The sequence below is a fragment of the Fistularia commersonii genome, chromosome 6 (genome assembly GCF_037954325.1).
Source record: "Fistularia commersonii isolate RoL2024-O1a breed Wild chromosome 6, RoL_Fcom_v1.0, whole genome shotgun sequence".
Taxonomy (NCBI): domain Eukaryota; kingdom Metazoa; phylum Chordata; class Actinopteri; order Syngnathiformes; family Fistulariidae; genus Fistularia; species Fistularia commersonii.
The window spans coordinates 4,414,640-4,438,221 of record NC_141289.1 but is presented as its reverse complement, the minus strand read 5'-3'; the positions used below and the strand labels follow the sequence as shown (position 1 = coordinate 4,438,221).

General features: G+C 41.6%; 2 protein-coding genes across 2 annotated transcripts in view; one reads left to right on the top strand and one right to left on the bottom strand.

Moving 5' to 3' along the window:
* Window positions 1-149: 149 nt before the first annotated feature.
* Window positions 150-3,020, bottom strand: cryaa (crystallin, alpha A). The gene is made up of 3 exons (XM_086147813.1): window positions 2,688-3,020; window positions 1,477-1,599; window positions 150-712 (listed from the first exon to the last, which is right to left on the bottom strand). Exons 1-3 carry the CDS (start codon window positions 2,883-2,885, stop codon window positions 503-505), a joined length of 531 nt encoding a protein of 176 aa, XP_086003939.1. The 5' UTR covers window positions 2,886-3,020; the 3' UTR covers window positions 150-502.
* A 7,751-nt stretch (window positions 3,021-10,771) lies between these two features.
* Window positions 10,772-23,582, top strand: part of LOC147233206 (diacylglycerol kinase zeta-like) — a 126,708-nt gene continuing 113,897 nt past the window's right edge. Inside the window, exons 1-2 of the mRNA XM_086147802.1 lie at window positions 10,772-11,257; window positions 12,000-12,100. Coding sequence (XP_086003928.1) covers window positions 11,135-11,257; window positions 12,000-12,100 — 224 coding nt within the window. The 5' untranslated portion in view covers window positions 10,772-11,134. The remainder of the gene's footprint in view (window positions 11,258-11,999; window positions 12,101-23,582) is intronic.

The following is a 23,582-nucleotide window of genomic DNA, read 5'->3' as shown; positions in this document are numbered from 1 at the left end:
TCTGAAAAGTCATTAAAATGCTGCATCCCAAATGGAGGGCAGGTGTGTGGAGTAGTATTGGAACTCTCTGGGAGGGTCAAGGAACCAGATTTATTCACAATACTTTGCAGATGTGATCATAGGAGTAACAAAATAGGTCCACGCTAGAGTTGCCTTTCTTTAGTTGTACATCTTTATTTTGTGTCTCTTTAGTATGAACTTCTCAGTGATGATCAGTGAACAAGGCCTAGGGCTAAAAGACAGGATATATTTAGGACACAAGAGTGTTGAAGAGTCAGTACAAGAGTGGGAACAGCGAGAGAATTTGGGATGAGACATCCTTCTCGCTTTGGACCAGCAAAATTAAGCTGGCCCTCATGTGTTAACCTTCAAACAAAGATACTAAGAGTGGTCTACAGAGGAGAGGTGGAGACACAGATATCCTCTAAGGGCTGAAGCGGCAAGAAGAGATTATGTTATCATCCCATTTGGTCGATTGAGATTGGTGGCGGCTGCCAGGCCTCTAAGAGGAGGCGGCGGCATTGGGCTTTTCATCACGGGTGACAGGGATGCTGCGCTCGGTGCGGCCTGACTCACTCCCCCCACTGACCTTTGGCCCGGTCAGAGTGAGAAGGCCATCAGCTGACAGGGTGCAGATGATAGCTGATTGGTCCACATTTGAGGGGAGGCGGTAGCGGCGGTGAAACTCACGGGAGATGTAGCCATGGTCATCCTAGGGAGCAAAGTTAAGACAAGTTTCTCTCAAATATCAGGCCCTGGCTCTCAAACTGAAGGGGCTCTGGACCCCCCACACCCTTCCAATGGTAACTAAGCTTTACCTGTTTACATAACGTATTTTCTCATGATTTTGAAATCAAACAAGTAAATTAGTTGAGTGACAATGTAAAAATATTTAAATGATAACTAAATAAAATATTGAAAAATATGCTTTTAACGATGTCTTTCGAAAATCAAACAAACAATGCTAATGAAAGAGAGAAATCAAATCCACTGTGAAGGAAAACCTGCTCCTAAAAATGAGTATTAACATGTAACCCGTAGTTCTGCTTAAAAATTTTAAATGCCCTCCTCAGGGTGATAATCAACACTTTATACTTTATACAAGAAAATAAAACATATGCACCTTTTCTCAAAAAGTCCCTTCATGTTAAAAAAAAAATGATATCAATGATATCAAAATCTACTTTTCACAAACAACTATGTGACTGTTCATGACATCAAAGAAAAAAAAATCCCAGGGTATTTTAGTAAGAATTTAAGTGTTAATGTTCAATGTAGTTTTAGTAACTTGTTAATATCCCTCTATCCACTGCTTTGGTCTAAAAGGGGTAAATGAAAACATTAGTCAGTTAACAGGAAAAAGATGAATAAACTTTATGTTTAGCTATCGGTGTATTATGATGTATTACTTTGGTAGATTTATGATTGGTGAAGCTGAATCCTGGACCTGGATGGTCCCGGCACTGAAGAGCTCACCTGTCTCTCCCCATGTTTTCCCTGGATTTCCACATAGTCATCAGTGACCTTCACACTGAGTTCGTCGGGGGAGAAGTGCTTGACATCCAGGTAGACTGTGAATTTGTCCCTGTCAGACCTCACCTGAGAATGCAAACAAGCCAAGCATCACAATGGTCAGATCTACTGACTTCACAGTAGAGTGGAGAGCGGTAGAAAGATTGGAGTAGGGGAGGAATATTCTGACACCAATCAACTCAAAGATCTGATTTCAATGGGGGATACAAATTAAAATTACACTTGTTACATCTATTCAGTGCTGCCATGGGTGAAATCTCTGGGACAGCCTTTACTTGCCAAATGAGTGTTTATTTTGGGTCTTGTTTTTGTAGATTTTACTATTCTGTATTCAGCTTTCAGTTTAGCTCTATGTAGTCTTCATTTGGCAGGTTGCTGGCCCCTTAGCAAGTTGATCTGGCTGTTTTCAAAATCACAAGAAAATAGCAGGAACGTTGTCAGCAGGTTGTGCTCAGGGTTGTGCCCCACCAACATAGGGGGAGAATCCCTGAGAATCAACATGAAAATGTCAAATTCTGAAATCAACAACTTCAAAATAAAACTCAACTGAGCCCAAAGGACAAGAAATTAACTAACTATCAAGAGGGAACAAGACTCTCCCTCAGAGTCTTTCTGCATATCCAGTTTTGGTCATGGTCACTCAGCCCCCCTAATGGCCTTCACTTGGATTTGGACTGATATTAACAGTGGACCTCAATGTATAATACCACACAGAAATGACCATTATTATAAAACTTGCTTTGTTCCTGTAGTTTTCATGGTTAAAGAGGAGGTCTGACTGCTCAAACAATGATCTTCAAATGTATGTCACAGTTTTCCTTCGTATAAGTGAAGTACTGGGACATGTTAGTTGAACATAAACTGTTAATAATTGTTGCAATGAGAACATTTTGCTTTCAGTAGTTGTCTTCATGTCTGTCTCGTTTTTGTGTTTTGTTGTTCAGGTTTAGGCTAAGTCCAGTACCACAGTGGAATCACAAAATTTGCTTTTGGATATAATTAGCCAATAGAGAAAACAAACAACAATCTAGAAATTTGTAAATTTAGAAGACTCTTTCTTTCAGAGTCATAAGGCAATTATTGCCTTATTTAGGCTACCATTTAAAATTGAAACTGAAACTTTTGACTGCTTATAACATGAAGAAATTAGTTACCTCTGACATGCCCGAGTTGGAAGAATCCAGAAAGCTGCGGAAGAGGGACTGTCTGTAGTAGGGGCTGATGGTGGAGGCAGTGTAGGGGTAGAGGTCATAATCAAACATGCCCTCTCCAAAAAACTGGTCGAAGAGCCGGGCGGGATAGACGGAGCCCAGGGCACGTCTGAACCAGGGGTGCTGAATGGCAATATCCATGGCAACTAAAGTGGCTTGGTTCAGGTGCTCAAAAGGACCTGCTAAACTGGGGGACGGGAGAGTCCTGCAGGTGAAGAGACGAGATAGCCAGATAGAGACCAGAGCGATGATGAAAGCAAGGAATTATGGTTTTCTGCTCCCTGGTCGCCTCCTCTTTTTATATCTGTGAGCCAGAAAGAGGGGCTTTAGCCAGGATTTCTCTGGAATGGCATTATCTCATGGTGGGGTAGGCCCAGTCAGCAGAATTTTTTGGTTGAGGATGAGGGGGGCACCCATTTGTAGCCAGACAGGTCCAGACTCTGGTGTAACTCAGTGCCGCTCACACAGCAGACGCCCGGAGCTGCCAAAACAAACCCTGCTTGATGTGGAGAAGGGAAGGGCCTAGACAATACTGTCAGGAAGCTGCACTCACAGGCCTTATAAAAGCATTACAATATGAATCGAACTTCCAAATGAAAATGTAATTTTTTCCCATCTAAAACTCATTTCTTTTTTTCCCATTTATATTGCAAGTGTTTTGAATTATATCTTTATCTGCTTTCAGACTTTTCAAGTCCACTTTTTCAGTAGGTTTTTGTCTTACTTGAAGTGAATTGTAATTGAATGAATACATTTCTAAAAAAGTATCCATGTTTGGCATCAAGCCACAGTTGAATCCAAAGTTCATTAAAATAATTTCAGTCAACGCTAACCCAGCAATTATTCTACGCTTTCAATATGTGATTATACATCAAAGTTTTAAATGTTTTTTTTTTTTTTTGTGGCTCATTTCCAGGGTTATCTATTATTTATTCATAAGTATTCCTATTTTCTTTAACCTTCACTGACAACTCCACTTTTTTCTGAAGAAATTTCTACTTATCTTAAAATTAACATTGTATTTTTCATCTCCTCGTCATTGTGGGTGTGTGTGCACATTACACTACAAATGTATTAATGATATTCTAATGCAGTTCAGACCGTCTAAAAACTCTTAACCATAATATCTTATTCATGCTAAAAATAACAATACTCTCTATGGAGTATCATTATATAGCAGGAAATCATACAGCATATACTATACACCAACGTCACCATAATGTCAGCCCAGTGCTTTGAAAACTAAGTGGGAAAATGGCACTAGCAACAAATGAACATCTGTATCTATTGGTTTTAACTGCGGGGAATTTGAATCGTGACTTAGAAGGCAACAACTGGAACTCATGATGAAGAGGATGACCGTTGGCTGATAAAGTCGACTCAGCCTTTTTTTGGACAAATCCATTGTACAGGCCTATTAGTTGCTTTACTTGGCACCAATGATTTTGCCACTGTTTTGGCGAGTGCAGCTTTGTCCTTGACATTCAAATTTCCATACTGGCATGTTATTGATAAAACAGATTCAATGCATGATTTGTAAATAGTCTCATAAAGGTTTTATCCCCATTGAATTTTGTCATTTCTGGGAGACATAAGGCCCGCTGTTGACCATTCTTACAGATATCCTTGTGTTGAAGTTAAAATTTAGCCTGTTAACAATTATGCTTCCCAGGTACATATAGGGGCCAACTGCTTCTATAAGTTGCCCCTTTATAGCAGTGATCTGGATAGGGGGAGGGTTGCGGCAGTAATCAATGACCATGTCCTTTGTTTTTGTGACACATTCAAGCGTAAGTGAGCACTGTCAAATCAGGCGATAAAATCATTTAGAACAGGACTATGCTCAGATTCTTTTCCATTTAAAAAACTGCCAATTACTGAATTATCTGCAAATTTTATATTATGTATGTCTGTGTGCTGGCCACAACAGTCATCTGTGTAAAGGATACGGAAAAGAGGACACAACCCTGTAGTGACCCTGTTGGGGACAGTATCTCATTTGAGAGTACCCCATTTACCGACACTCTCTGAGTTCTGTGTTAAAAAATCAGGATCTACCCCATTGAACTAGAATCTAAATTAAAATTTCTTAACAGCTTATCAACTAAAATGTGCGGATGAATAGTATTGAAGGTTGATGAAAAATCAAATTGGTGTGATGTTCCGATCAAGGCGCTTAAGTAGGTACAGATTAAGCACAGTGGCTGTGACCTTTACCCCTTGCCTGGCCCAATAAGCAAATTGTTTTGCTTCCAAGAGATTCTCTGATCTGATAAGGAGCCCCGTTTACTTAAATTTTTCAAAACATTTCATCAACAATGAGGTCAAACCAATTGCTCTCAAATCATTCAGAACCTGAGGGGAGCTGATTTTGGCCACTAGTACAATAGGAGAATTTGGGGAGATTTTGGGGACTCTCTTTTGGCTCAGGGAGAGCTTAAAATGTGGTAAAATATTGGACCAAGTTGTTCAGGGGACCCCTATGTTATCTGGCCTGGGGCTCTTCTTAACTTTTCAGTGTCTGAAGGTATCTACTACAGCAAAGGGCATTGGGGAAGTATCCCATAGGTAGTTTTGTTGCTCTAAAATGACATCCTTAAATGTGAGTGTGTCAAGGCTCATATAAAATTTGTTCAGCTTCTGTGCCACTTTTCTGTCACATGTGAGCCCTTCCAGCGCCAGTTTAGAATTCCTTGTTTCATTTGTGCTGAATAATGGTTTTCATGCTATTCCAAGCAAAGCCTAAAATATTGTTCTCCGGTTGGTCCTCCGACTTTTCTTTATAGCGCCACTTTGTTCTTGCAATTTCATGTTTAACTTCCTTTTGGATTTCCAAGCTCTGGAAGGTTCCCTGCTCTAAATGCCTGTCTTTTCCTGTATGGCAGTGCCCTGAGTGATTTCGTCACCTTTGGCTTACTATTTGGGTAAACCTTTATAGTTTTTTCAGGTACAACACTATCTGAGGCTGGAAGTAAGTAAGTCTTTGGACGGAAACATCTGACTTGGTTTCAATGAGGCTGGAATTGTAAAAATTCAGGAACATTTCTGTTGAGATGTTGGATGGCTAGAAGAAAAAATAGGGACCAATACAGGGACGGTTTACAGTTTGATCTGGTCCAGGGGGCTATTTGATCCCCCTAGTGGCTACAAATAATAAATAAATGGCTATAAATCCAGGCAAGGATTCATGTCACATCTACTGTTGGTTGTTCCAAAGACTCCTGCATACAAATATGAGATTAGATTTGAACACATCCCATTTGATGACTTTTTCTGTCCGCCAATGATCAATTAAATGATTGTTCCTCCCTAACTGTAAAGTTATCAGTAAATTTTGGCAGTGGACACCAAACATGACTGCATTACAGACACAGAACAAAGCATGTTTTCTTTAAACAATGAGAACTGGGTAAAGACAGACAATTCTTCCACTGCTAAAGTCAAAAATGTGCTTGCTTGTAATTTTTTTAAAAGTTAGCCGTGGCACTTTGAACTATGAAGCTCAAGGAAAGAAGTAGCTCTATTTGGAAACTGACCTCTGTGAGTGATGAGCTGCAGCCCTCAGTGGATTTTCTATTAGATTTTTGCTTATGAGGGACTTTAGGAAGCGTTACTTTTTGGTTATTCCATCCTCACTGGTGGAGAGAGCAACTTCCCAGGCCTGTTGTTTCACCACCGGTGGCTTCCAACAGCTGCATTAGTTTAATCCAGCAGGGCTTTGGCCGCAAGGTCAGGGGCTTAGCCACTCCCTGCACTCACAGGCCAAGAGCAACTGAGCCTGGATATGTCAGGAGAAGCAGGAGCAGGTTTAGGGGCAGTTGGTGGAGGTTGCCGGGGTTCAGGGTAAGCAAGCTGCCGCAGACCGGACATAGATGTGGTTAGACTGGCTGCAATTCAACAGAGTCAGCACTCTGGGTTTTCATCAATGGGTCAGACAATGGCTTTGTGTGCTGCATTTCCGCACTTCTGTAAGGCTGTTTTGGCTGGACACCTCTGGTTCTGGCACATGGAGTGTTCGCACACTTCATAGTGAGATCCAGCACTTCTTCTACAACATGGAGGAGGGAGGATCCTCAAGATCAGAAACCCCAAATCTTATCATCCCAGGACCTCAGATAATGACCTGAGACCCCAGCTGGTTTTGCAAGAAGATGAACCATTACTGCGCACACACACACACACACACACACACACACACACACACACACACACACACATTCAGTTCAGTGTTTTCGGAACAGAATTGCATGTGTGAATCAATATGAAATCACCCAAGAATGTGTGTGAAGCTAAAAAAATAGCAGTAAGAAATTCTGTAAAAATGAATGGAATATGCTAATTTTGGAAACATTCAAAATTATTTGCCATGATTGTTACAAATGTTAGTGCGTGTATGTGTTTATATGTGTGTTGGTGTTTCAACATCTTTTCAGACCAATCTCCAGGGAACATATTTTTGCCTCCTTTTTTTATTATTAATTTTTTTTTTGAATCATTTTTAATATTATCCGTATCGAGCCGTGTGAGCTAGGAATGCTGAGTTCTGCTGCCCCCCGCTGGAATTCTATCAAATTGCCTTCTTCACTTAACAAGCCCCAAAAAATATCAGAGGCGCAAATCCAAATCAACACAAAAACACTGAAATGCAAACATATTTGACACTTACAGATAAAAGATGAAATAATAAAGAAAGTAATTTTAGCTAGTATTTTTAGAAGAGTAAATCATTGCATCGTGTCAACATAGAACTTGGCACCAATTACTTATTTATTTAACTTACCTACGGTAAAATAATGAATAGATTAATTAATTATCAAACTGACTTAGCTAAAAAAATAATTTTGGAAGATTGTCAGCATAGGATAGGATAATTTGAATAAAAAAAAGTATATTATTTGAGGTTTTAGTTTTTGAAAACTGATCAGGCAACTGTAAGTAATGTCCAGCTATTGTAGCTCAATGGTCTCTCCTTGGACCTCTTTCACCACGTTCTGAATACAATACAATGTTTCTTTTTCTAGATTTACTTATAACACAGATCCGATCAGTTTCGATCAGAATGGCATCCAGCATCAACTTCCTGCACTCACCTACAAAGCGTGTCAAAAGATTAGCTCAGTTACATCATTATGTTGCAGGTCCTGCAGTTCCTACAGCTGCAGAGACTGTTCCAAAATCATCGCAGATTGAAAAAAAAAAAGACAAAGGAAAGTGAAATATGAATTGGGCTACAGCTTTAACCCTTGGTGGGCATGTTTATTTCCCCTCTACAACATTTCATATAATTACAACCGTCAGAAATCCACCTTAAATATTAATCTTGAGCATCATATTACCAATCATTGTTTAGTGATAAAACGAGATGTACATGCAACTGTTGCTTTATTCCAAGGACAGTCAATCATTTTGCTAATTATCGAGCAAATCAGTTTGATATAAGATTGTATTTCTAATACAAGGATGAGTCAGTTCTGGGGACTGAGTGGTTCCAGATGCCAAAACAAACGGTTTCATTCAGCCCAGTGAGAATAAGGCCAAGCTATGTATCCTTTACAAGAGCAATGAAATGTCATTACTCTGAAAGTCTGTGTAGTATTTTCATTCTCTGAAAACCTGCCTGTCGTGCTGTGAGGCTGAGGCGCTAATGACTGCGCCACCATGCTATCCTTAACCAACCTAAATTATGTAAATTAAAAAAACATACACACTGCAGACATACAGCACAACGTGTTCAGTATCAAAATCCAGTGTCTCCAATATAAATAGCTCCTCTGCTCTGACTAATCCATCCTTCCCGTGTGCCCTAGCTTCTGGAACAGCATCCCTTTCAGTGTGACATCTGATTTAGCAGTACCGGCTGAGACGAAACGTGGGTATATTCCCTGATGGTGCTTCTTTCCTCCATCCTTTTTTGAGGCTCCAGAACCATGGGATCAAACGCAAAAAGCTTTCATGCATAAGGCTATGTCTTCCCCTGGAAAGCAATGGTTCATTCCTGTGTTAAGGAAGAAGATGTGAGCAGGCCCGATTTGTTGGTGCAGGAGGGAAAATTGTGATTCTCAGGCCTCCTGATACATGTGTAAAATAAAAATAGCTTTACATTCGGAAACCTTTTGGAGGTAAGCCAGCAAGTTATTAACAGTGACAAATACAGTTTGCGGTATATAGAACAGGATTAATTTTTCTAATTTCTTGCTTTATATTTATTTATTTTTCTACATCTACAGTTTAAAGTGACAGTGGAGCTTCAACATTTAAAAACAAACCATTGTTTAATGCACAATGACATCAGAAAAATGTTAGACTTGAATTCTCAGCCCCAACTTTTTATTTGCGTCAAACACATCAAGTTCATTATCTTGTCTGGTGACGTCAGTCCAATGTGCTTGTTTCAGAGAGTTTGCAGGTGTCAGGTGTCAGGATTAACAATGTTTTTTTTTGTCTGGGTGAAGGAACAAAATGGAGGAAGTTGGATTCAGATGACTCCGTGAATCAGTCGCTCAAAATCAGGTTTGCTGAAGAATCATGAAATCCAAGAGCCCTCTAACCAGACTGGCAGTCACTCAAGTACAGGAAATACAAACTGTACTTGTCACATTCAGAAACAGGTTGAAGAACAAAAGTTCAATATTCCTTCTCACACACTCTCAACACATCCCCTGGAGGGAAATCTAGCTGACATTTTAAAAGTTCTAAAAAGCCTTTACCGAGGTTTACTGAAGAGGCCCGAGTGAGCCAGTCTAAAGCCACTGCCTCCCAAAGACCAGATCCTACTCAGAATGCATTGAGATTTCCATTTTGCTGCTCAAGTCACTGACGAATCACAAGCCAATGTAGTTTTCATATATGTATAAATCATACTGTGTTTTTATAGGTTTACCTCATTGCTTTGGTTAGTTTTATTTCAGTAAGCTGCTTCTTTCAATGGTTTATCAAATCCTATGGATATGATAGGAGAATTACCAGATTTTCACATCTTGCCGTCTCATGTCAGAGACAAAACCCTTGAAAATGCAGTTTAAAAAAAATCTGTGATTTGAATAAATGTAACCTTGCAGCCAAGTCTGTAAAACCACTGCCCTGCAATATATCCTTTCTCTGTCACAGTTTACAATGTTAATGTTTACAAAATTGATTTGCAAGGCAGGCGATGATTGATTATAAACATGGTTATTCACAAGTTTTTTTTGAATTCATGATAGTAATTGGGTGTGTCATTTCAAGTCTATTCCCATTCTGGAGCCACAAGATGGCCCCAAGTTCTGAAACCATTTGCTGATATTTTCACAAAAAATCCAATCTGAAGGGGTGACAATGTTTCAGTGTTCATGAATACAACAACTACTACTACTAATAATAATAATAATAAACAATAATATGTATATAGTTTATAAATAGAATATTTATAAATGTATTTATGTGTTTTTTTTTTTGTGAATGCTCTCTCGTTGTTATTCTTTTGCTGCTGGTCATTTATTTGGCAACTGCCCTTTCTCCCAAAAATCACGCAAAAGTGCCAGAAAACTCTGACGGGATAGTTACTTAGTTTCTGACATTTGTATGGAAATGGAGAAAAAAAAGAGGATGATCAGAAACATGTTTAAATTGTTGGATATAAGTGGAAAAACATGGAAATTTATATTGTCTTTTTTGTAGAATCATATAATGTATGTTCTATCAGATATTTTCAATGATTTAAATAGCCAGAGCCACAGTGTGAGAGGTCTAAAACAACAACAGCAGGACACACTTTGTTGCAGTGGTTTGATTCCAACAGAGGGCCCTCTTGTGTGTGGTTTGCATGTTCTCATGTAGGAGAAAACCAAGGAAAAGCCCGACAAACACAAAGAGAACCTTCAGGTAAAGGGCCCACAGTCAGAATTGAACCAGGTACCTTCTTGCTGTGAGGTGGAAGCACTAACCTCCGTTTAAACACTGCACCAACGTGGGGCCCTGAGTCATTCATTCATTACCTATTGCTTATCCTCTGCACTTACAGATACAGACAGCCTATCCCAGCTGTCATTGGGTGAATGGCGGGGCACACACACTGGACCGGTTGCCAGTCAATCGTAGGGCCACATATAGAGACAACCATTCACACATCTCGCTCTCCCTGTCTGTCTGTCTGTCTGTCTGTCTGTCTGTCTGTCTGTCTGTCTGTCTCTCTCTCTCTCTCTCTCTCTCCCCCTCTCTCTCTCTCCCTCTCTCTCTCTCTCTCTCCCTCTCTCATTCTCACGCGGGCAAGCACGGAAGCGCAACTCATTAACATATAAACCAGAAAATCTGAAAGCTCCGTGCGCGCAGCTGCAAGCAGTAAGAACAAAACAACCGGGAACCAACCCCGCCACACTGGGTGTCGTCAAGCCGGGACCGGGGCGAACGCAAGGATGATGAGAGACGCCGCTCCTCCGGTGGCGGAGCGGCCCAAGCTGGAGGATGTGGCCGAGGAGGAGGACGTGTTCGCCGGTGAGGAGAGGTGCCAGCGCCGGTCGGAGCCCGGGAGCCGCCAGGTTGGTGTGTGACCCGGGAGGTGGGGTCGACCTTCAGGTGGAGCCTCGAGAAAACCACAACTGTCTCTCGACAATGTGTGGAATCACAGTAAATACAAACTTTAAAATAAACATTTTTTTTTTGTTTCAAATAAACTATCCTTTCGTTTTTATCCAGTTTTCACCATCCGTTTTATAGGATTCCAGTGGTTTTCATTGTGCGTTTTCTTTAAAGTTTTCTGGTAAAAATGTCACAATTCATGGCTAATGTTCACTTTTAGTCCTTCTTTAAAGGCACCTTTGGGCTGAGTTAAAGTTCATTTAATTATTTTTCTATATTCAAGCTAATTTAGATAATTCTCTATTCATATCATTTTGTTCTTGCATCTTTCTAACAGTTCTTGCTGCAATCAAACTACACAACAAGTACTCAATTTATAACCACAGTCACACAAGGGTTTTATTGTTTTAACATGTTGCAACAGAAATCATATATTGCTAAACAATTAAGTAATTAAGGGTTGCTGTTACTTTTAGGAGATTCAAGATCAATTACCCTATAGCCTTTAAAAGATGCAAGAAAATTATGAGGAAATTACAACATAATGAATGTTTTTTTCATTGGATTTCTTTCACTAATTCCTCCCAACTGTAAAGTTTTTCCTGCACCAGTGTGTGTGTGTGATTGTCTATTTATGTTCCATTCACAGTCTGACACTGAATTTCTTGTCTCTTTCTGTCCTTCCGTCCATCTGTCCTTCAGGTCCCAGCGGGGATGGACAAAGAGAAGGAAGGTGGACTGTTGGCCTTTCAAATTGAAGCAGAGTTTGTTCAGCTTACTTTCAAGAAGCAGGTGTCATACAGGTAGGTCGGCAGAAGTGACTTGACCCCTCCCTCTCGCTCAGTCACGTGATAGTCTTTGATTTCAGGCCATAATGCATCAAAGGACATTGACAATTTATTTACTTTGAAAAATGAATAACATACAACTGAAGCTTTCGGCTCCTCCTGCTCTTCTGAACACATTTCATTTCAGTCACTTCATTTTCAAGCTTATGACCGCTGAAGGTCAAATACTAAAATGCCAGTCAACAATCTGAACGTCCTCTGATGTTGTATGCCACATAAGGCTATCTCCTCAGCGGTATGTGAGCAGATTTGTTTTCATCCCGGTCCTAAGTTACCTGTCTTTAGTGAGTTGTAAGATCAGCTCCTATAAGTATTCCCATGTAATCACAACAGTTGGCAGCAGGGGTTGTAAATTGACAGTCCTCAATCAATAAAGCACAGGAAAATACACAGCAAGAGAGTGTGGATTTGGCTTGACTGGCAAACAGTCCTGGGTGTATCCCACCTCTTGCCTGATGGCAGCTGGGATCCAGCGACCCTTAGAAGGCTAACTTTAGACAATTGATGGATGATGTTAAACTGTTGGCGCAGGAGGAATTATTTTCTCCCTTTTTATAATGGTAATCAAGAAACCTAGAGTTTTTTAAAAGTCAAATTTCAGAGTACAGTCGTTTATGGTGAGACGGTCTTTTATTAAACTGACACATCTTACTGACTTGACACACTACTTTCCTGTTTTATGGGCTGTTGCCTGGTCACAGCCCGAAAGAGTAATATTTCACCTCTGAAGATCTAGATTGTATTTGCACTCATTTCATCTAAGTGTCTGATGTTGCTGGCTGTAACCATGCAGTTTGTCCATCAGGCATTGAAACCTTGTGGCTGATAGTGCTCTGTTTCTGAACTCTTTACAGTGCTACCACCTCTACATAGAGTCAACATGAACAGTTCCCTGTTATTTCTCTGGGAAATATTGGCCATGTCCGTTTCCTTAGAAACCGTGGCTTTGTGATACTCTCTAATCTAATTGGAGTCCTTCCTTGTCCATAAACAGTTCTCCTTTAACAGCTGCTCCTGGCAAACACAGTGTGTTTGGCATGACCCTCCTGGGTTGGATGCGTCCCTTTTGTAAAGAGTCAGGTCAGAATTTGTTTCAGCATTGTGTGCTAGCTATGAACAAAGGCACAGAAGCTCTTTACCTTCTTGGTGCAGTTCAAAAATATAACCTGCTGCTTCTAATGTTAGAATGTCATTATTATTTTGCAATTTATGCTTGTGTGATGATGCTGCATTTTTACTGAAGCCCTGATGCTTCCTGTCTGGATGACATTGTGTAACAGATGGCAAAAATACTACAAACACTGATCAAAAACTGACATTGTAAAAAGAAAAAAAAATATATTACACTGATCCAAAGTAATCAGTGATACGGATAAGTGTTAATTTTTTGTATCCTTGTTGTCTTTGTTCTTTTAATTGTCTCTTATATTTATATTTATATTCATATTTGCTGTTATTGTTGCGCTTCTGTGACAAATGAATTTTCCCTACGGGGATCAAAAAAGTATTATTACCCTATTATTATCCTTATTAGGGGTTTCCAAAGGATTATATTGTGAAATTGTAACCTGCAAGACAGAACTTGGCTTTTTGGTTACCCTGTTCTACAGTAAAAGGGATTACTTAATACTTCAATGCAGCATAAATGTACTTATTGATTGAAGACCCATGTAAGTCATGTGTTTTATGACACAAATTTTCTGATTTGATGGCAGCACTTTCCCAGTTACACGAGCAAACTATTCAAACTCATATACAAATGAAAAGAAAATAACCTTTTTTTGGAAAGGAACCTTTTTTTGCACAAAACATGACATTATTGTCAAGTTGTTTTTACTTTTTGATATACTAAGATTTTTCATTTGTGTTCTACTTTGTCTTTCAACCTGCCCCCCCCCCCCCCCCCCCATCTATCTATTAATCTATTTTGTTTTATTTTTTTTTACTTCTTCTTTCTCCAAAACCTGGAGCTGGGAGAAAACCAGAACATAAATGAATATTTAGCTGGCACATGATTTTTTAACCTTATTATGATTTACCTAGCTTGATAGCCTGTATGTGTGGCCACCAGTATGAAGTATAATCTCAATATACACAGCAGCGCATAAAAAGTGATACAAATGGGACTGTTTGTATTCGAGCGGTGTGGTGGGTGGGCCTGGTCCAGCACAGCTGTCAGCTCTCCTGACTCAACCCGAGGAGTTATGTAAGGATCAGCTGACATCAGGGCTGTGATTGTGTGTTTGAGTATGGGGGGGTAATCTGTATGAGCCATGAAGTTTGAAAGAAATATTAGCTGGTCCAGATCATTTTTCAGATACAGTATAAAGAAGTACTTCTTATAGAAACTGGACTTGATTTTTTTCTCTAAGACGTTTCACCTCTCATCTGAGAGATTTTGACAAGAATTAACAATGACCTAGATGAATGAGAACCTCCACAGACATAAGCACCCTGACATTTAGTCTGTTTGCCTTGAAATAGACTGGAAATAAGAGGATGATCTATGGATCCTGGTGTGTGTAGCTTCTTTTTCATGTTACTTCATTAAGCCAGATCAGAATCTGCACAACAACACAGCAAATCACTATCTCTTCAACTTGTCGTTGTAGAATATATATTTTCAAAACTATAGAGGAACTTTTGAAATCTCTCAAGCTTTTGATTTGGGGCACATTCAAGGAAAAGTTCCTGAAGTCATGGAAAAATATTAGGAAATTACCAAAAAGTAAATATATTAAGGAATAACGATTTTAACCATAACTTAAATGTGCCCCTGACACTGAAAATTGTGACAAACAGTGACAAACCACCTGAACAAATCCTTAGTAGTTACTGGAAATCACTTTAGAATTTACTGTAAAGTACTGTAATGTAACATGAATAATGAACAAATTATGTAACGGAACCAGAGCATGGCAGAATACATCCGACATAGAAAAGATAAAAAAGCCCGAGGACAGAGACAGTGAGTTAATAGAATTACTGGAAAGGCAGCATGATTGCGGTGTTGGTTGTTTTCCTTCCCTGTTGATAACTGATTAAAATTGGTATTTCCTGGGAATAATGGGAATAACTTGAATGACATTTTGTTGATTCTCTATAATCATATCTAGGGCTGAGATGGATATGTGGCAAAAAATGGGCAAGGAACAGGGCTTTGCAATTATGGCTCTATAAATAGGTCAGAACACACACACACAGTCCATAGAGTGTCTAGACCTGCTCGCTGAGTGACTGAACGTGCTCAACCGACGAGGTGAACAGATGAGGCTGAACCAAACATTGCCTGGAGGGGGGGCCTTCAGACTCATAGAGCAGAAACACACACTCATACAGCCTTACTGATCTGTCCTATAATGACCAGATCTTCTTAGCAGGCACATATTTCTCATGTGCTGTTAAACCGGATGCGATTTGGACTCAGTAGTCCATATGAAATGTGGGTCCAAATCCGTGTCAGATCCGTGTCATTGTCTGGATCAGTGAAAACCTAAAACAGACACCTTTAACATTTAGTGTTTGACCCCCACCTCTTTTTTTTCATGAACAAGTTGCTATCAGGAGGGAGACTCCTGGTCGGGTTTTGAGCCTTTAGATTCCAAAGTTTAGAACCTCTCCTTCCAAGGTTTAGAAGCAGAGGAACAGTTTGCATAGGTTTGGGGGGGGGGGCACAAGTGCCAGATGGAAATCCAATGCTGCATTGGAGTCTCAAATTAGAACATAGGACAAAAACTTTATTATACATCTTCGGTGTTTTTATGAACTTTATATAACTTCCTTAAAAAAAATAGGTCTACTGTAGTTTTTTAGCAAGTCAGACACAGTTGGAAAGCCATAGAACAAAAAAACAATCTACGTGACAAGAATGATTTGGGGAATTATATAGAATTGAGACACTTTCCCAAGTTGGAAAAAAACGACTTGAAATTGTTAAAATAAATATGCCTTCAATGCTGAGTTTATTTGAACAATGAAAATGTTGTTAGTGACAGATGTGTTTTAAGAACAATTGTTTTAAATTTTCATTTAAATTGTACCTTTTTTTCGTTTTTAAATGAATTTAAATTAAAACTTATTTTCTGTTTTTATCATCCTTCCTATAAGGGGCTTTTTCAACAGGGAAACCATAAAAATAAAATGATTTCAGTTTTATTGACCAATGAGACAGAAGAGAGGTTGCATTCCAAAAAGATGAGTAACGAGTTCTGTCGCCTAATTTACTCCACAGTAACTGACATGATAACATGACTCTGGCTGTACAACCGGTTATTGTGTCGCGTTCTATGATAGCAATCATTCTAACAGCTGCTCCCGATGTCACTATGAGGCTCAGAGAGTTGAATTTTTTGCATATACTGTGATCCATCCATCTTCTACCGCTTATCCTGCACTCAGGGTCGCAGGGGATGCTGGAGCCTATCCCAGCTGTAATTGGACTGATTGCCAATCAAGCCAATTAGCCTACTGCATGTTCTTGGACGTGTGGAGGAAACCCACACAAACACAGGGAGAACATATGCCAATGAATATCAAGAGGACAAAGGCAGAGCAGAGGACAAAGTAGTGGAAGCTGAAGAGAGAATGTTGTATGGTTTTCAGGGAGGAGTTGAGAAGTCTCTGGATGTTTAGCAAGCGCTATTAGATGATTGGACAACTACAGCTAATGTCATCAGGGAAACAGGTAGGACAGTACTTGGTGTGTCCTTTGGACAGAAAGTAGAAAAGGAGACTTGGTGGGGGAATGAGGAAGTGCAGGAGTATATACAGAGAAAGCGTTAGCAAAGAACGAGTGGGTTACTCAGGGGACTTAAAAGAACAGACAGGAGTACAAGGAGATACAACGTAAGGTAAAGATAGAGGTAGCAAAGGCAAAATAAAGTGTGTACGATGACTTGTATGCTTGGTTGGACAGTAAGGAGGGAGGGAATGCTCTATACAGATTGGCGAAACAGAGAGATAGAGATGGAAAGCATGTATAACAGGCCTGGGTGATTAAGGATAGAGGGGGCAATATATTGACAGATGCTAGAAGAGTGATGGAAAGAGTACTTTGAAGAGCTGATGAATGTGGAAAATGAGAGAGGCAAGGGTAGAAGAGGTGACTATTGTAGACCACAAAGTAGCAGAAATTAGTAAAAATGAAGTGAGGAAGGCATTGAAGAGGATCAAGAGTGGAAAGGCAGTTGGTCCTGATGATGTACCTGTGGAGGTGTGAAAATGTCTAGGAAAGGCAGCGGTAGAGTTACTGACTAGATTATTCAACAGGATCTTGGAGAATGAGAAGATGCCTGAAGAACAGAGGCGAAGTGTGATTGTGCCCATTTTTAAGAATAAGGGGGATGTGCAGAATTGCAGCAACTTTGCAGGGATAAAGTGTCATGGGCCGCTGGGGGCGGACTCGGAATGGGAACCACACCACCACGGCTGAAATCAGGGTTGGAGGTCTTTTATTTACGTAGGCAGGGTGTCTCAGGCAGAGTTGCAGGCAGGGCCCCAGGCAGGGTCGGGTCTCACCAGGACAGGGCCTCAGGAAGGGTCCAAGGCAGAGTTACAGGAAAGGGCCCCACAATCCTTCAGCCCTGGGACCTCCAGTCGATCCATCCTTCCTTCGAGCTTTCTCAATCCTTCGCGAATTCCCCGGCCCCGAGCAGAGCATGCCGCTGCTCTTTATGGGGCCGGGCAATCAGCGGCAGCTGGCGCAGATTGCCAATTTGATCCAGCCGTGTCAGACCCTTACATAAAGTTAATGATCCATACAATGAAGTAATGGAGAGTATTGGAAACTAGACTGAGAGCAGAAGTCAGTATTTGTGAACAGCAATATGGCTTCATTCCTTGAAAGAGAACTACAGATGCAGTATTTGCTTTGAGAATGCTAATAGAGAAGTATAGAGAAGGCCAGAGGGAGCCATTGTGTTTTTGTAGACCTAGAAAAAGCATGACAGGTTGCCAAGAGAGGAATTCTGGTATTGTATGAGGAAGTCTTGAGTGGCAGAGAAGTATGTTAGACTGGTACAGGACATGTATGCTAGCTGTGAGACAGCGGTGCAGTGGGGTAACAGAGAAGCTCAAGGTGGAGGTGGGACTCCATGAGGGATCAGCTCTGAGCCTCCTTTTGTTTGCAGTGGTGATTGACAGGCTGATAGACGAGGTTAGACAGCAATCTCTATGGACCATGATGTTTGCAGATGACATTGTGATTTGTAGTTAGAGCAGAGAACAGGTTGAGGAAAATCTAGAGAGGCGCGGGAAAGGTGAGGAATTAAAGTTAGTTGCAGCAAGACAGAGAATATGTGTGTGAATGAGAGAAACCGGGTGGAACGGTGAGGCTATAGGGAGTGAAGATCAAGAAGTTGGTGGATTTCAGGTCCTCAGGGTCAACAGTCCAGAGCAATGGAGAGTGTGGAAAAGGAGAAGAAGGAGAAAAAATTCAACATTATATTTTATGGATATTAAACTTCATCATCTTCTAGTACCCCAGACACTTTTCTCCACCCATTACAACCTGCTTGAACCATCTTTTTATCTCTTTTCCACACTCTCCATTGCTCTGGACTTCTGACTCCAAGCACCTGAAATCCTCCAACTTCTTGATCTCCACTCCCTGTAGCCTCCATTCCACCCGCGTTTCTCTCATTCACAAACATATATATATATATATATATGTGTGTTCTTCAAGTGAAGAATTTCAAGTCCAGTTGCCATGACTAGAAGATTTTGACAAGAATTCACCATGACCTGGATGACTGAGAACCTTCACAGACATATACCTTAATTCTTGAATGTCACACAGGACGTAGCATATGTTTTTTCATTTCAATGTTTTTAGAATTTGATAGCTGGGGGTTGATGGATGGAGGTAGCTACTGCATTGCTAATACTGTCCAGACCCTGCCAGCATGTCATTCATCTGACCCTCGCTCAGCATACGTCATCACTCCTCCACAAAAGGAAAGGCTCTCAATATATAGATATAAATATGTTCTTTTAATGCAAAACCCTCATGGGCTTTCAAATACATATGCACATGAGATTACCCGTGGCTTGGAATCTTGTCATATATGCAGGCCTAAGCAGGTCTGAAAAAAAAAGCATTTACATACTCTCAGTTCATGTTCAATTTTAGAATCAGGTCACACGAGACAGAACTGAACTGGCTCCAACAGCTTAACTGTTGTCTTTTTTTTTTTTCTTTTCACCAGGGGAGTAACGTGATGCCTGTTTGGGATATTCCTTTTGCAGTTAATGACCCTGACAGGGAGGTTGCATTCCTGTAGTCTTCAGTATTTGTGGATGTAGAGGTGATCCATCAGTCTTAACTGTGTTCGAATCAGGACTGATCCACCACTGATCCAACTGTCAGAACAAAGATTGCACTTCATTGGTGGATCTGATGGGAAACCCTTCAGATCCCCCAAAACATCCACTGCAGAGGAGATGTCGGACGTTGTACAGCAAAACTAGTTAGTGACAGGCAGAAACTTGTAAAATCAATTTCTGTGTACAAATCTGGGTATGAGATAAGGGAGAGGATTTCACTCCCTGTAATTTCTAAAAAAACTCCACACTAATGCTGTGGGGATGCAACTTCTCAACTGAGGGAGTGGGAGGGAGAGAACAATGCGCTTCATGCCTGGAGCCAAAAAAGTTGTGTAACGTAGAGCTGCACTATGCCAGATGGTGGCAGAAACAAGAGGCAAAGACAGGAAAAAAATATCCAAGGTCCTAGAGACTTTATTTCTTTATTTGAAGACTCAGTTTAGATCCTGCTATCCATATTCACAAAATGCTTTCATTTGGGCCATACCTGTTATCGCTATTTGTAACAGCACTTCAGCATGCACTGTATGGTCAGTGGTTACTTGTGTGTGTGTGTGTGCGTGTTTGCGTGTGCGTGTGAACATTTTCTGCTAGACAGACACTTACAGTCTGTTCAATGCAGCTGTGAGTCAAAGTTGTAACAAAAGCCGTTTCTGTCATCAACAAAAACAAGACCCAACTTCATTACACTAATAAAACAGGTTTTGTATTAACTGTAGACTATATATTATGGGATGGCCATCTGAAGAAGAAAATGGATCTCGATGTTCACATGTTGGTCCACTAAGAACTGGACGTGAAAACACTGGTGGAAGGCCAGAATTTATGGTCAGCCCAAAGTTGTCAACAAGAAACAAAGTCAACACAACATCTGGTACAAAAAGAGCTGGAGGCACTTCACAAGAGAAGGGAATATCTTTCAAACAAAATATGATAGCATTTCCAAAAAATGCATTTTCCTCAGTTTGCATTACTTTTATTCAGTGCAATGGTTATGAGATACATTCTGTGATGCAGTTTCTTGGACACATCATCAGTGATAGTATCTGAGGTCACGGGGGTTTTTGGGTCTTTCAACTTCAGACCCCCTCACCCAGGCGACCTGGCTGGGAGTGATCAGTTCCCGACCTGTGTCCAAGAAGCGCTCATCCACACTTTGTCCCTCTGAATCCAGAGCCATCTGGATGCCTTCTCAGGGGCTTCTGACACTGAACAGATGGCTCTCCTTTTGCATGCCCCTGTGATGCCCAGGAGACTGTAGGCCCTGCAGAGAGACCTCCCTGCAAAGCCCCTTCCCCCGACCTCAGTGGGCAAGCATTGTGCATGCCACCCCCTGTTGTGGCAGTCTTCCACCAGCTCAGCATATTTCTCCCTCTTTCTTCTGCTGGCTTCCTCCATTCTCTCCTCCCAGGGCACAGTCAGCTTTAGCATGATGACCTGCTTGGAGGACTCTGAGTATAGGACGAAGTCTGGTCTTAGGCGGGTGTCTATGATGTTCTCAGGGAACCTCAGCTGTTTGCAGAGGTCCACCCTTAGCTGCCAGTCCTTTGCAGTTCCCAGAGGTCCTGTTTGGGTCTTTGGTTGAGAAGGAGGTTGTTCCCCGGCTCTGATGAATGTCACGCCCTGCCTCTGTGGCTGGAAGCACTTGCTGTGGTCAATGGCAGAGTGGATGGACTCAGCAATTGCCTTAAGCACCTGGTCATGGCGCCAATGATAGCGACCTTCTCCAAGTGCTTTCGGACAGCTGCTAAGGATGTGCTCCAGGGTTCCCCTTCCCTGGCACATTCTTGCCCCAAAGAAAGAGGTTTGATGGGCTGGGCAAGACATCATAGACCGACTGGATGAGGAATTTTATGCGGAGTGGTTCAGCCCTCCACAACGCCGTCCACTAGAACTTCCTGTCCATGGCTTCCTCCTATCTAGTCCATGCACCTTGCTGCCTTAGCCTGACCCACTGGTTCGCACGCTGGTCTTCGACACCAGCCCGCACCTCGAGTTGGACCTGGTCCCGCCTTTCCTTGCACTTGCGCTTACTGAGGTGCGTTGTTGGAATAGTTCCCAGGCCTGCCCGACCGGTTGCCACGGACCCCACAAGCTCCTTGTGGAACAACCGAGCTTCTGCCTGGTCCACCGCCTCTTGCGCCTTCCACCTTCTGTCTGTCCTCACCAGGTTACCGGCTTGAGCAACCTTTGGGTCCTTCGATTCCCTGTACTGGAGAACCTCCCTTGCCTTGGTGACCATGAACTCCTCAGTAAGGCTGTTGATTGGTAGGGTCAGCTTGTTTTTATTGCCATAGAGGGCAATGCTGCTGAGACTCCGGGGAAGCCCCAGCCAGGGTCGGAGGTGGCTGCTGACCCTCCGCTCAAACCCTTCCACGGTGGATATAGGAAATTTATAGACAAGCAAGGGCCATAATATCCTGGGCAGAATACCGTGCTGGTACATTGATGCCTTAAACTTCCCCGGGAGACCTGATTTGTCCACTGATGTTAGTCAGCCTTCCAGCTGATTGTTGGTAGCCCTGATAGAGGCTGTATCCTTCAGGGAGCAGTCAAAGATCTTGCCAAGGCTTTTCACTGGTTTCTCCGTGACTGATGGGATCTGGGAGCCTCCTAGGGAGAAGCGGAAGCGGTCGGTCACCCTCCCACCCTTCAGGACTAGAGACCTGGATTTCTCTGGCTTGAAGTGCATGTGTGCCCAGGTGGTGAGCTTCTCCAAGCCATTTAAGTACGGCCTGACGGTAACAACTGACGCAGTTGTTACCGTCAGGCCGTACTTAAATGCTCTGATGGGGGGTTGACGGATCCCGGACTTGGTTGTGGGCCCTCTGCACTCTGGCTCGGCGGACTTGACTAACTTGTTCATAGCCAAGGCAAAGAGTATCACTGAAATGGTACATCCAGTGATTATCCCTTTCTCTAGCCGGTGCCACTCTGATGTGACTGTTCCAGAGGAAAATCTACAGTGAAAGCTGTTATAGTAGTCCATGATTAAGGCCTTGATGTTACATGGGACATGGTGCCGTTCCAATGCCACTTCCACCAGCTTGTGGGGTATGGAGCCATATGCATTAGCTAGGTCAAGCCAAAGCACAGATAGGTTCCCTTTCCCCTCTCGAGCCTCCCTTATCAGCTCTGTCACTACTCCACTGTGTTCCAGGCATCCTGGTACTCCTGGGATCCCACATTTTTGCACAGAAGGGTTGATGTATTGGTTCTGGAGAAGATAGTCGGACAGTCGACAGGAAAGAATACTGAAAAATATCTTTCCCTCGACGTTGACCAGTGAGATGGTTCGAAACTGTTCAATGGTGGTAGACTTCTCTTCCTTTGGGATCCACGTCCCTTTTGCGGATCTCCATTGATGGGCAACCTCCTCCCTCCTCCCCTCCTTTTATTCAGTGGAATGCAATGTAGCCCAAAAGAGGCTTTCTCATTAGGTTGAAATTCTAATTGAAATTTGCAAAAAGATCATTTTATAATTGATTCTAATTGCTCAACAATGATACTACAGTTTATTTCCCCCGCATCAATTTAATAATTGATATATAAGGTCTGTATATATATCACAATAAATACAGTATATATACCAACTGCATATCTACTTGTTAAATATAAAAATTGAAATTGTGATTTTATTTTTTACTTTTTGCAGGAGACTGGCTCCTTTTTCTTTTCCCGTTAAACTTGTTCAGGATGAGAACGTGCATTTAATTAAGTTCAAAAAATGGCAATTTTCCCACATATTTATTATTAATCCCGTACACATGGCCTAGTACTAGGAGGGAGGATGACTTAAGTAGGCAGGAGTTTCCCTTGCAGATCCATTAAAGTGTCTTTTGCCATCATCCACGTAACTGCAACATTTGTCCCATGGCGCTGCAGTTTACTGTTGACTTTGCCCAGATAGCAGTCAACTCAGACAGATCCATGGGTGGTAGCTATCAGCAGGCCAGGTCATGTACAGGAATTGGGTTGATCAATGTGGCAGCTGACCTCACAACGCAGGACAGAGGATCTGATTAAAACTCATATTTTTGTTTTTGTGCATTTTCAAACTTTGCTGACGATTTGCATCCGGATCCACAGCCGACATTTTATCTGTAGCCAGGGG